This window comes from Leptodactylus fuscus, chromosome 4 (assembly GCF_031893055.1).
Source record: "Leptodactylus fuscus isolate aLepFus1 chromosome 4, aLepFus1.hap2, whole genome shotgun sequence".
NCBI classification, from domain to species: domain Eukaryota; kingdom Metazoa; phylum Chordata; class Amphibia; order Anura; family Leptodactylidae; genus Leptodactylus; species Leptodactylus fuscus.
The window spans coordinates 73,178,536-73,190,820 of NC_134268.1; the positions used below are offsets into that span (position 1 = coordinate 73,178,536).

At 39.1% G+C, this 12,285-nt stretch overlaps 1 protein-coding gene across 2 annotated transcripts in view; it reads left to right on the top strand.

The window, feature by feature from the left end:
- ARHGAP28 (Rho GTPase activating protein 28) overlaps positions 1-11,311 on the top strand; it is an 85,678-nt gene extending 74,367 nt beyond the window's left edge. For both annotated transcript variants that reach the window (XM_075270656.1, XM_075270658.1), the window contains exons 12-15: positions 1,440-1,583; positions 3,785-3,912; positions 6,930-6,988; positions 9,334-11,311. In XM_075270656.1, the coding sequence (XP_075126757.1) occupies positions 1,440-1,583; positions 3,785-3,912; positions 6,930-6,988; positions 9,334-9,425 (423 nt within the window). In that variant the 3' untranslated portion in view covers positions 9,426-11,311. The remainder of the gene's footprint in view (positions 1-1,439; positions 1,584-3,784; positions 3,913-6,929; positions 6,989-9,333) is intronic.
- Positions 11,312-12,285: the final 974 nt, after the last annotated feature.

The window sequence follows — 12,285 nt, forward strand, 5'->3', positions numbered from 1 at the left end:
TATTGTTTAAGATCAAGTTAAAGATATTGTAGAAAGAAGCACTCTCACAAATATGTAATTCTATGCTCCGTGAGAAAGGTGCAACATGTAAACTGTATGGAAGGTAATCACATACCAGTGGTTGTATTGGTGACTTATTCTCTCCCTTCTGGTCCCTTCAATTTACTTAGGACTGGAAGTCAGTTTCTCTATTCATTCTTATGAGACTTACATTGAGGCTTTATAGGAATTAATGGAGAAACTGAATTCCTGACACATCAGCACTTGTCCAATGGAAAGTCTGATTGTTGGTCACATGACACAGCTGAAGACTAGAAGAGAGTAGATAGCTCACAAATGAAGCCACATTATAGAGATAGCCTTTAAGTGAGGCTTCACTACAATTTGCATCATGTACTGTATCTGTCTAACAGGCCAGGCATTAGCATTTTATATGGGAGTGTGTATTCATCTTCAATAATCACGGTGTTGTTTCATCTTTGGGGGTCTCACCCATCAGGAGAAAATACTGAAATATCCAGAAAGCAACATGTTAACAAGAATAGACACAAGATATTAGAATTATTAGGATCATTGCAGCATGAAAATAGTCCAATATTGTGTTTTATTATGAAGAAAAGCAGATAAAGACAACTACTGGGCACTGGAGCACCAAGACTACAGTAGGATTAAGGAGTAAGACTTACAATATTGGAGATATTGCTGGGGATCCACCACTGAGATCTCCACTGGTTATGAAATGTGGAGTCTTTGGGACTGTTGTGAATAACCAAGCACTGTACTCTGCTGTCTCTCAGTCCTATAGACCTTGAAAGGATTGCAGTACATATGCGTTACTTTTGGCCCCAAGTTATACTCTAATATCTACCACCATCAGGACCTTTAGGAGACTGACTTGTGCCTATCAGATCATCCCCATGGCATCATAATGAGACAACCCGTGTAAGGCGTAAAAAAACTTGACTATGAGAGTGCACTATATCAAGTGACCCTGGAGTGACTGCACTGGTGGAGTTAGGATATGTGTAGTCTAGCTTTGTTATGTTGGCTGTAGTTCAATCATGTAGGTAAGCGAGATTTTGTATCTACCATTTATTCTCTGCAGACAGACTCCATTCCTCCATTCCACATAGTGTATGTACTGCCTGCACAGTACTTAGAATTCATCACATTTTTTTATGCTTTTTGGCAACAATTGAATATAAAAAGCAGCACAAAACCTGCAGGAACTTACATTTGTAATACAAACCAAACGTGCTCGAGATTTTGCTATAAAAGTATAAAAATCCAAGCTCCGGTAATATGGCTCATTGTCACCAGACTACATATACAAGTCTGCTACCTATTATCACAACAAGGTTATAGAGTGATATCAGGAGAAGTGATACAGTAAAGTCTATTTTATAGATGTCTTAAAGTTTTCTTTCTGCATAATATAGGTTCCAGCCTTCCTGATTTCACAAGTGCGGAAAATGAACGAGGCCGCCGTGAACAATAACAAGAAGCAGCTTATTTTCGATAAGAGTGTAAGAAAATTATTGAGGAGAAAGACTATGGAGCGTGAAAGGCCTGCAAGGAGCGAGGTGCGTCTCATAATATTCATCTTAGGCAAAATTGAATCTATAGTTGTATGAGCTGACGTTTTTTTACACATAACCAGAAATTTGTTTTGCAAATTCTTACAAGGTTCAACCACCTGTTTTGTTTCAGACCAAATGGGAAGTGCTTTAATATAATATATTACATGGCCAAACTGTATTGTTCAAAGTGATAACCTAGTGCAAGTAGATTAAAATTGTATAAAATTGTGGCTTGTCTGCAACCTGCTGAGAATTGTTTTTTTTTAACTCGCCCTTGTATCAGTGTGTGTGTCCCCATTGGTTATGTGCAGTCCCTGTCATTCTAGTATAACCAGTTTCACTTACTGTATAAGTGTTTGGATAGTGGAAGAAAACCTTGAGGAAACCTATTCAAGATCATACATAGACACTTGACAATGTGAAAGCATTGACATATAATTACAGTTAGTAGATATATCCTACTACCGCCATATCATGCAGTAAACTGTAACATAAGCTGTATGTGTTCAGAGGGTCTGTTCACGCCCTGGTAGTCGGTATGGATATCGCCATAATGGAGTCACTATTTCGATAGACAAGTAAATAAAGTGAATAGTGACCATATCATGTCATGTTGTTGTATCTTTAGACAGTGACTCTATAGTATACTGTTATTTGGACCTTAGTTATACTCATGTGTAGGCTAGAACAAGCCGAGTTAGAACAACTGGTTGATGTAAAGGGAGTATATAAATTTTCCCGGCAAATGTTTACAGCACTGACTTTGATCATACGCCATCTATGTAAGAGCACGCTCCAGACTAGACAAAAGAATCTATGTCATGTAAATACGATGGGAAATACTGCAGGAAGTTTGATAAAATCATCTAGTAAATGTATGGAACTGTCATTAGACTAATGTGGCCACAAGACATCTAGATTGGATGGTATTTCCTTGAAGAACCCACCTAACTTAATCAGATACTTGGTATGTGAGCTGTGGTACGTTGAGACTTTCCCATTACACAATAATAAGTCTTACATGTGTAATTATCAACCCTAATGAAAATAATGAGCTGTGAAATGTGTTGGGGTGTCCGATGAGTCACATCAGCTATTAATGTGTTGGCATGTCAAGTCATCTGCATGAGCTATAAAACACAGTTGGGTCTCAGCAAATCACTATGTAAGATATAGCACAAATACTGCATAACCTCAAAGGGCTGAGAAGGTGTTGTAGCAACTATCTATTGATATAAAAGGAGTCTGTCAGCAGTAAATTGGTTATACACCGAATCCTAGCACCTTGTAGAGGTGATTCTACAATCTCCAATTACACCTCTGTTATTCAGCTTTGGAGCCCACATGTTCAGGTAAGTTACCGTTTGTTTTATATGCCAATAAGGGAAAAGTGCTTTGTACATGAATCTGGATTTGAAGTCAGGACAAGCTAAGTTGTAACCCCCAAAGCACTTGCCTTCAATGATATATGAATAAAATGGTGACGTACATGAAGGTGGGACTCCAAAGCTGAATAAAAGAGACCTATTTGGAAATTGTAGAAACACCTTTACAAAGTGCTGGGATTAGGTTTAGAACCAATTTTCTGCTGACAGACTCCCTACTGTTGGGTTGGTTTATCATCCATCCTATAGGCTCATCATATCGATCCCAGTTTGTATTCTAATGATGAATGAAGAATGACAATGAGATTTGAGGATTCTCCTGTAATGATCATTTTTTAGTAGTAGACTTTCTGTATAAATGAATATTAGAGTTTTCTTTTTACTTTTATATCATAGATGAGTTTTTGTAGTATTTGATATTTTCTGTTCATACTGTGTTTAGCTAATATGGAGTATACGCATCTTGCGTTTGTAGACTGTGAACTTGCCACCATTCCTCCAGGGTAGTAGTCAGAATAGGCACATGGTCACATGAGTCGCGAGTGTGATTGGTTTCTAATATGACATATACGTTCCCACATTTCGCCATACATTACTCCCTCATTCTCTATGACCAGTGTTTAGATTTCCATTGATGTTATACCAAATGTTTGGTTCGTAACATTGTAAAGGCAAGATGAAAGAATGGCAGAGTTTAGATGTTACAACATTTTCTTGTTGGGTTTAATTTGTACTATGTCCATCATCACATCTAAGCCCAGAAAGAAAAGCCATCCTGTGCTCTGGTTATTAGCGCTCTCCTCTGCTTTTATATTTCAGCACTGTGATGTACCTGAAGGAGTGATAAGAGTCTATGCTCCATTGCACTCAAAGGTTTCCATGGCAATCCAGCTGAACAGTCGGACAAAAGCCAAAGACATCCTGGCGAGGTTTCAGTGTGAAAACAGGTGCTGTAGTGATCTGCTCTGCGCTTCCTTCCCTTTACATTCATTTTTGCTGCACACGATTTTCACAACATTTATATCATATGACTTCATCATCTCTTCTTTTATCTCTGGCTTTTTAAACACATGTAATTTATCAATATCTATGACTAATAGATTTACGTAAAGAATCCAGAGAAGAATATTTTGGCTAGGGCCACATGGTGACATTGGCCGGGCAACCAAATATCGCTGCGTATTGCAACCCCAAGGGTACCACACACTTCTAGCTGCAAAAAAGTTGAATATGAACAGTGCGATTCCCTTCACTAACATGGGTAAAGGAGTCGCAGGGCGATACGGCAATCTTTGGTCTCAACTGGAGTGTGGTCTTTGAGGTGCAGCTTGTTATTTCTACACTCTTTCCCAACCCCCCAAGAAGGTAGAAGGTGCAAAGGTAGCACCTGATGCTCGATGGCGCCCAAAGGCCATTCTGCCAAATAAGAAGGAACCAGTAATAAATGACACTTGGTACGGAGATGTTCATTTTATCTTGGGTGATGGGAACATCAAGTACCTCTGAGTTCAGCCCTGTTCAGATGAATGTAGATAAGCTGAATAGCAGACACAGTCCATGGACAAGAGTGGAAATGATTCTGGAAAATAATATCTTTATGTAAAGACTTGTAAACACCTTTAAGGTTCAACTAAGAAAGGAAGGAATTAAAATGCAATTTCCTTGGCACTTTAAATAAGAGCACCTATAAAATGTCCTTCCAAGTTAGAAACCTCAGATGGATTTTAGGGCGCTTTCTGCCAATCCAAAATTCTTTAAAGCAGAGAACTGGTGCTTCAAGAAAGTTAGCAGCTTTCCCTCAATCTGTATTGCAGGAGCATCAAATACTCAAACTATATTGTCCTTACTCTTTATATGCTGTGATCTAAAAGGGTGCATTCACACGGAGTAACATGCCGCGTGACCTGGCACGTATACGCCGTGTGAGGTTTTGAGCGCCGTATACGCTCCCATTGATTTCAATGGGAGCCTGGATCGTATACGCCGCGTTATTTTGCGGCCGTGATTTTGCAAAATCTCACACGGCGTATACGTGCCAGGTCACGCGGCACGTTACTCCGTGTGAATGCACCCTAAAGCAGCAATGTCTCAGGAAGGTCTGACTACTTTTTACCCTGCCTAGCATACAGCACGGTAAGATAATGATTTACTAGGAACATTGAAAGACACTTCACTTTTTTTCTTGCAAAAACGATTATTTTAAGCAGTATGACATTTCAGGCTGTCCCTGCACAAGAGGTTGTGATTAAAAATATCCTACCATTTGGTGTCTACAATTCCTGCACAAATCTCTATTAGACTAGAGTTCTTGAACAAACTTTCAGCTGTGGTGTATGGCTGCCCTTTTCTTACAAACCAGATAGTAAGAGAAACAAGGCAGCGAGTTAGATTACGTTCACACTGTCAGGATTAACTTTATTGGGACGACTGGGAGCAGTCCACCGAATATACCGTACTCACTAAATGTGTTTAACTGTATGTCTATACAATTGTAGGAATTTACTGTTTACATGCTGAAGAATACTGGCCTGGGGTGTTCTTGCCATAGCGATAAATGAATCAATTGGCATATTAAACATAATGTATATCTGGGAATTTTCCTAGCATATACACTAAACATTCCCCACAAACATTAAAGAGGTTTTCTGAGGGTTGCATATTGCTGATCTTAGAGTCGGTGATGATATGACGATGTCCACAGATCTGATGTTCACTTGAACTTGGGACTGAGCTTCAAACAATTCATCTGTGGGGGTCCTGCTTGTCAGTCCTCGCCGATCAGATATTGATGACATAGGTCATCACTATGTAAAAAGCTTTTAAGGCTAATGCACCACATGACGGGCCACAGCAATGGACTGTGGGAAAAACTGTGGCAGCCATGCATCACGTTTTTCTCGTAGCACTTTTCACACAAAGTCCGCTTAGGCTTCCTCTGCAGACTTTTTGCTTCCGTTATACCTAAAGGGAAACCGTCTGCGTTTCTGTAAGTATAAGTGACGGATATGGAAATCTCAGCATGTCCACTTCATGTTTTTTACCGCAAGGTGTGGATGAGATTCACTACAATCCCATCTACCTTGCAGTGATTGTAAAATGGTGCGTTTTTTTTTCTGCAGTGTTTCCACCACGGCCGTTTATGCCACGTGGGGCCCTGTCCTAAGGTTGTAATCAAACATACACAAAGGTCTGCACAAGGGCTGTATACACAAAAAAGCATGAGGTTTTAATCAAAATGTGTTGGATATATTAGATCAAAGCCTAAGTGGTTGCAAAAGCACATGCCTTCCAAGGACAGTTTACAAAGGGTTCGCACAGAGATTGGCCTTTGTGCAGACTTTCTGCATTTTTATTAGAATGTGTGGTCTTAAATGTCATCATTGCAATAGTCTGGAAGCACTCGCAAGCGCTTGGAAGTGTCTTCTGTTAATTCCTTTGACTATTGATTGTCCATACAGTGGATACGTGTTGTTCCTCCTTACCAGTAGGGATGAAGTCTTGTTTATGCAGTGCTATATAAAAGGTCAAGCATATTTATTAGAAAGCACTCGTACGAATCTTATTAATAATATACGCCATGCTGAGTTATCAATATGCATTGTAGCTGGTACTTACATTTGGTACTTTTCTACTACAGACCAATTTTTCATTTTGTCCATTTGCCCATAAACATGGTCCAAATATTGTTGGTGACATCTGGCTCTCTCTATTTATTTCATTAGCTGAGACTCTTTGTTGAAGGCTATATTCATTATAGTAATAAGAAAGGAACCAAACGATGTTGCACCAGAATGTCTGGTTAGAATTCTGGAACTAATTAGTCGTATGCTCGAGAGAATACAACTTCAAGATGCCAGCAACGACAGCTGGGGCCAAGGAATCTCAAACAAAAGGCTGGTTTTACATATTTAGAATGAAAGATGTTTCCACTCAAAGGCCTAAAATGTTCTATTTTACTTTTCAGTCATGGCACTTCTGAAAAATCGCTCAACCAAAGTCTATATGAGATTGGAGGAAACATAGGTAAGCATGATTCTTCATGAATAATATATATGACGCCATAGCTTTCTTGACTGAATCATATTGATTGTCTACAATGCATGAGTAAATGTCCGGTTATAGCAATGTTACTCGCTAAACCATCTCACGAAAATACCAAAAATATCTATGATGCTGCAGTGTGTCTTCTCGTATTATATCAAGAACCATACTCCAGACTATGAACTAATATGTAGATTACACTTTGTTCACATCGTCCTCATTTCAAGGGCACCAATGTTTCGCATAAGATCCGTCTTCAGGCTTGTTACAAAACCTGTGTCTCCTGCAAATAGACTTTGACATCAAAGGATGCTAAAATGGTTACAACTGCCCTGGATGACATACTCATGTCTGAAGTATTGTTCCTTCGTTATTTCCTTGTTATCCTTGAAAGTCCATAGACCAAAACACCCACAACCATTGGATATTGTTGTGTCCTCACATTAGATACTGTACTTACAAAGATCAGCTCACAATGACAGTAATACTCCATAAGAACTCTACAACTTTACATAAATGAACAGTACAGGTGAATAGGAGAAACATTGTAATATATCTTATTAAAGGAAAAGGCTTCTATCTCTATTTATCAGGCTGAAATCTTCTTCCCCCTTCACACAGCCTCTTATCACTACTCTTCCTCTAGCAGTCTCCTCCTTTCTCCTCCATAGACTTCCATGTTTGTGTTTCTGATAACATGTCTCTGGAGATGGGTTCTACTAGTGATATAGACTGAGTGAATGGATGGACTTGGAGAAAAGTAGTTTGGGTGGAGAAGAGATAACTTTCTTTATTAGAATGCTTCTTATATTTACTTGTAGTATCCATTTATGAAAAGATGTGATAATTGGAGGAAGGTCCCGACCAGGGCCCAGCTGTGCCAGCATCAGCACCAGTGTATTGGGGCCCAAAATTTCCTCTTTTACCAAACATATTTCTGCACTGCATTTCAATTCAGAAACTGTGGCTTTCCTCACATTCAATGGTGCCTGATGTAGTATCTTCTGTTGGTGTCACCTGATATGGTGTATACACTGAGTATATAGTGTAATAACTATACTAGTAATTCTGAGCTAATAACAGGGGCAACACATAAACATAATAACCTAATAACCTAATGGCAATTCTCCATTATATATTATTCATAATAATATATATTCTTATTACGATTTATGGGATGCTTTAGATTACCTGGCACCGGGCATATGGCCACCATAAGTGTGTCCTGTTTGGCTTATTCAGTCACAGTTACATTACTCAGGAGCCCTCTATCTGATATTGTAAGTCGTAACAATCTGGTTTACAACAGTCCAATAAAGTCCATTGCCAGATAGGAGTATGGTAACCATTGTAACACGGTGATGGAAGTGTTGTATTAATCCCATTACTGTATCATTCTGAGGTTCTCCACAGCTTAGTCCTGGTCTTCACACTTATTTTTCCATCCAATGTCTTTTTTCCTGTTATGTGGTTTAATAATAGCTGGATTCTTGGATTGTAACCAAAGTGAAGTGAGCAACAATTTTCCAGTGCTCGGGGCATCTGTAAATCAGAGATGATAAATGGTTCTGTAATTGTCCAGGTCATTTTACCACCTTTGTTTAGTTTACTGCAACCTCAGCAATACTTAGAGCGTTTGATAAGTGACTTGGGGATTTACCCTTCAGACTAAACACTTCCCAGGATAAGGACATTACAGTAACGTATTATTTCCCTATTCCTGAAGTCAAGTCTTCTATGTATGATATTCTTCTTGTTTTTTGTACGTATTTAATCTTAAAAATTGGATATTTAATGAATAAATAATCCAGTTTATAATAAAATACACTAAAAGGACAGACATGCTAAGTGAATTTATCCAAGATTTCATTCTATGGGCAAAAAAATATGTATATGGTGCACCGAGCAAATGAGGAAGATCCAGCGGAGAAATATGTGACAGGTCCTAAATCCATGTCTTAAGTGAACTTATATAAAAAACATTTAAGTGTTGTATATTATAGTATATTAAACGGATTGTTTAGGGTGTTACTGCTGAACTGTCCTTAGGATGGGTAATCAATGGTAGATTGGTGGCAGTCCAATCGATGGCATTCTCAGCACCCCTACTGATCAGCTGCTTGCTAGAGCCACAATGGGGTTGTGGGTTCAAATTCAACTAAAGGAAACATCCACATAGACCTTGTCTGTTCTCCACATGTTTGTGTGGGTTTCCTTCCTCATGCTAATGATATAGGTAAATTGGCTTCATATAAAACAATCGACCATTGTGGGTGTTGCCGATGAGCGTTGATATTATTACTCCATCTGTCATTCTTTATCCCTAGGAGAACACTGCTTAGATCCTGATACCTATATGCTGGATGTATATCATGTGAACCCTCATGCAGAATGGATATTAAAGCCTAAGAACAGCTGAGAACGATGGATTGTGCAGCGATTCCTTCATCCTTGAGCCGCACTGATGGGATGTCTTGGACTGCGTGCAGTATAGCTGCTATGTTTTATGACATGATGGACTCTGAAGACATGGGTACTGGGGAAAGTGAACACTAAGTCTGTGGAGAAAACCTGTGGACCTTGAATGAGCATATTATTTTTGCTCTTGGTGGAATATAATTTATGCAATTTTTTTCTTTTGTTAAACACTACCAGACTGCTGGGAATGTGTCAGATCCTTACGATCCGTCTACAAGTATTATTGCTGACACGTACCTAATGTTGGCCTTCTTACTGCTGGACAGACATTGCACCCTTCCATGGGTACCAGTGACGCCTTTAGAAGCTCTTTCTAGCATGACATGTATGCTTTACTCAGCATCTCAGAAGAAATCTCGACCATAACTGTTGTATGTCCTTTTGTATAGGAACCACTAAGTTTGTACAGTTACATTTTTATATGTATTTGTAGATATTCTATATTGTTTTTTGTTTTGTTTTTTTTTGTATTTTTTTAATCATTTTCTCTGTGTGTATATTTAACATTTGTAAACCATCTGTCATTACTTCAGTATTCACATTTAATAATATGTTTTTTAACATTCACAATAGTGGGTGCCTCTTCCATAGGCTGTGAGTGTCTGTGCCAGGGGATATATTGTACATGGAAATATCCAGGCATCTTGCCAGCTGGCGTGTATGTTTTAGATGTTAGTGTTGAAACGATTCTTGCGTGACTTGTTTATTTTGATTGTGGAACGCACTATTATTTCAGGTTTCTGTGAAATTAATTCACTTGTATAAGCATAACTTATATAAATCCAGTGTTCAACAGAAAGGTGCTGCATTTTTTCAGAATATACAGAAAACCACTTATTTCTCAAGGGAACGATCACCATTCTAGAAATGGATGTTGGTGAAAGTTTGTTTTTTTTCTGCACAAATTTCCTGCAGCTGCCATTTTAAAGGGAACCCTTTGTTTCTGCATCAAAACCCTGTAGGCTAAGGTAGGGATAACCCACCATTGATAATTGTCTGCCATATATGTGCAGTAGGCTGTAGCTTTGAAATGACGGCCCAAAATGTGCACGTTCCTTATACGAATGAGATGCTGTGTTCCCTGCCAGGGATCCCTGCCTTCCCAAATATCAGCAGGCTTTGTGATTTCACACTTTTACAGAAGCCGCCTGCTTGGCTTTATGCAGTATAGGGCTTTGAGAAATTATGGAAGAGACCAAACATCACGTTGGCATCCAAAAGTAGAGCAGATCATCTCTTTGTCAACAAATAAAATGTATCAGTCTAATAGTACCGCTTCATAAACTACAAAAATAAGCTGCTAAAAGAACTCCTAAAATGAAGCATAATACAAATATTTATTTCAGACTATTCTTCTCCCATGAAAAATGGAGGCCAACCTGTAAGCAGAAGGCACTAAGGGCGGGTTCACACCAGTGCCCGGTCTCCACTTCATAGGTTTCCGTCTTCTGCCGACAGGAGACGGAAACCCGACATTCAGTATCTGCCGGTGAGCGCCCATGAGCGTCATCTGGTGTCCACGGCGAAACCATTTTTTAACTGGACACAAAGTCCTGCATGTCCGACTGTGTCCAGTTAAAAAAAAAACAAAAAAAAAACCCTGTTTCACCGCGGAGAGCAGTAGACGCTCACAGGCACTCATGGGTGGACACTTTGCAAACCCATTCAGTTTCCGTGTCCTGTCCAGTTTCTTGGGCAAAAGACGGAAACCTGAAAGCGGAGACCGGGCGTAAGTGTGAACCCGCCCTTAGCCGACTCATGTATAGTGTTGTCGAAAAAGATTCAGTATAACGTGTCAGTTATCTATTGAATTCTTTGATCTTTCTATGTTAAGTCAAAAAGGCGGTTCTATCAGTCACTGATACCCCCCATGACTGTGCATACAGAGATAACAGTCAATCATGACAAAAAAACAGAGATTTTAGTAGGTAATTTTTTTCCTACAATACAACACTCTTTGCATCACCAAGAAGGTAGTCTTGGAATTATGGAAATCTCAGGATGGACAGTCATGTTAATGATTAATAAATGATAAAAAATGGAAACAAATGTTGAAAACATCCTGATTTTTTCAGTATTGAGCACGAGCATCACGCTCAGAAATAGACGCGCTTACACACCTTGGCATGCTATCAATCATTAGTTTTTGTCTGAGGACTGTTATGCCACGCTGAATGTATGCAGATCATGGGTATGCAGATCATGAAGATGGCTGCTGGCAGCCCCTTTGTAAGTACCAGCCAATGACATCTGCAGACGCTGCAGGACATTGTAGCACATTTAGGCCATGCAAGCTGCTGCGATATTGAGCTGGTCTGGTCCTGTACACCCTCCATCTTCATCAGTCATTGTATCAGCCTTCAACACTGAAATGTAACGATGGTTTTGTGAATTTAGCATAATACAATATACTTTTAATGGTTTCAGTTGGGCAGTCTTATGAGCGTCTATACTTGAATACACTTCTCATACACATGATGCACTTTGGCAGACCTCCCCCAAGGGAATATTTTCCTATAAGTAGCATGATGACAATATCAATGTTGCAGACAGGTAAACCTATGAAGTGTACTCAGTATAGTGATTGACTGATCTTTCATCCATCATAGGATGCACAATGTCCAGAATTTTTGGTAGAGTTTCTGTAAAATGTATTGGAGGAGACTGCTACAATAACAAACACAATCTATTGTATGTACAAGAGTGTCGCCTTCCGAAATAAAGCAGCTATGCATATCTCATAAACCCCTTTATATACTCATATAAGGGAAACAATGTTTTAAATGAAGCTTTTCTTATGA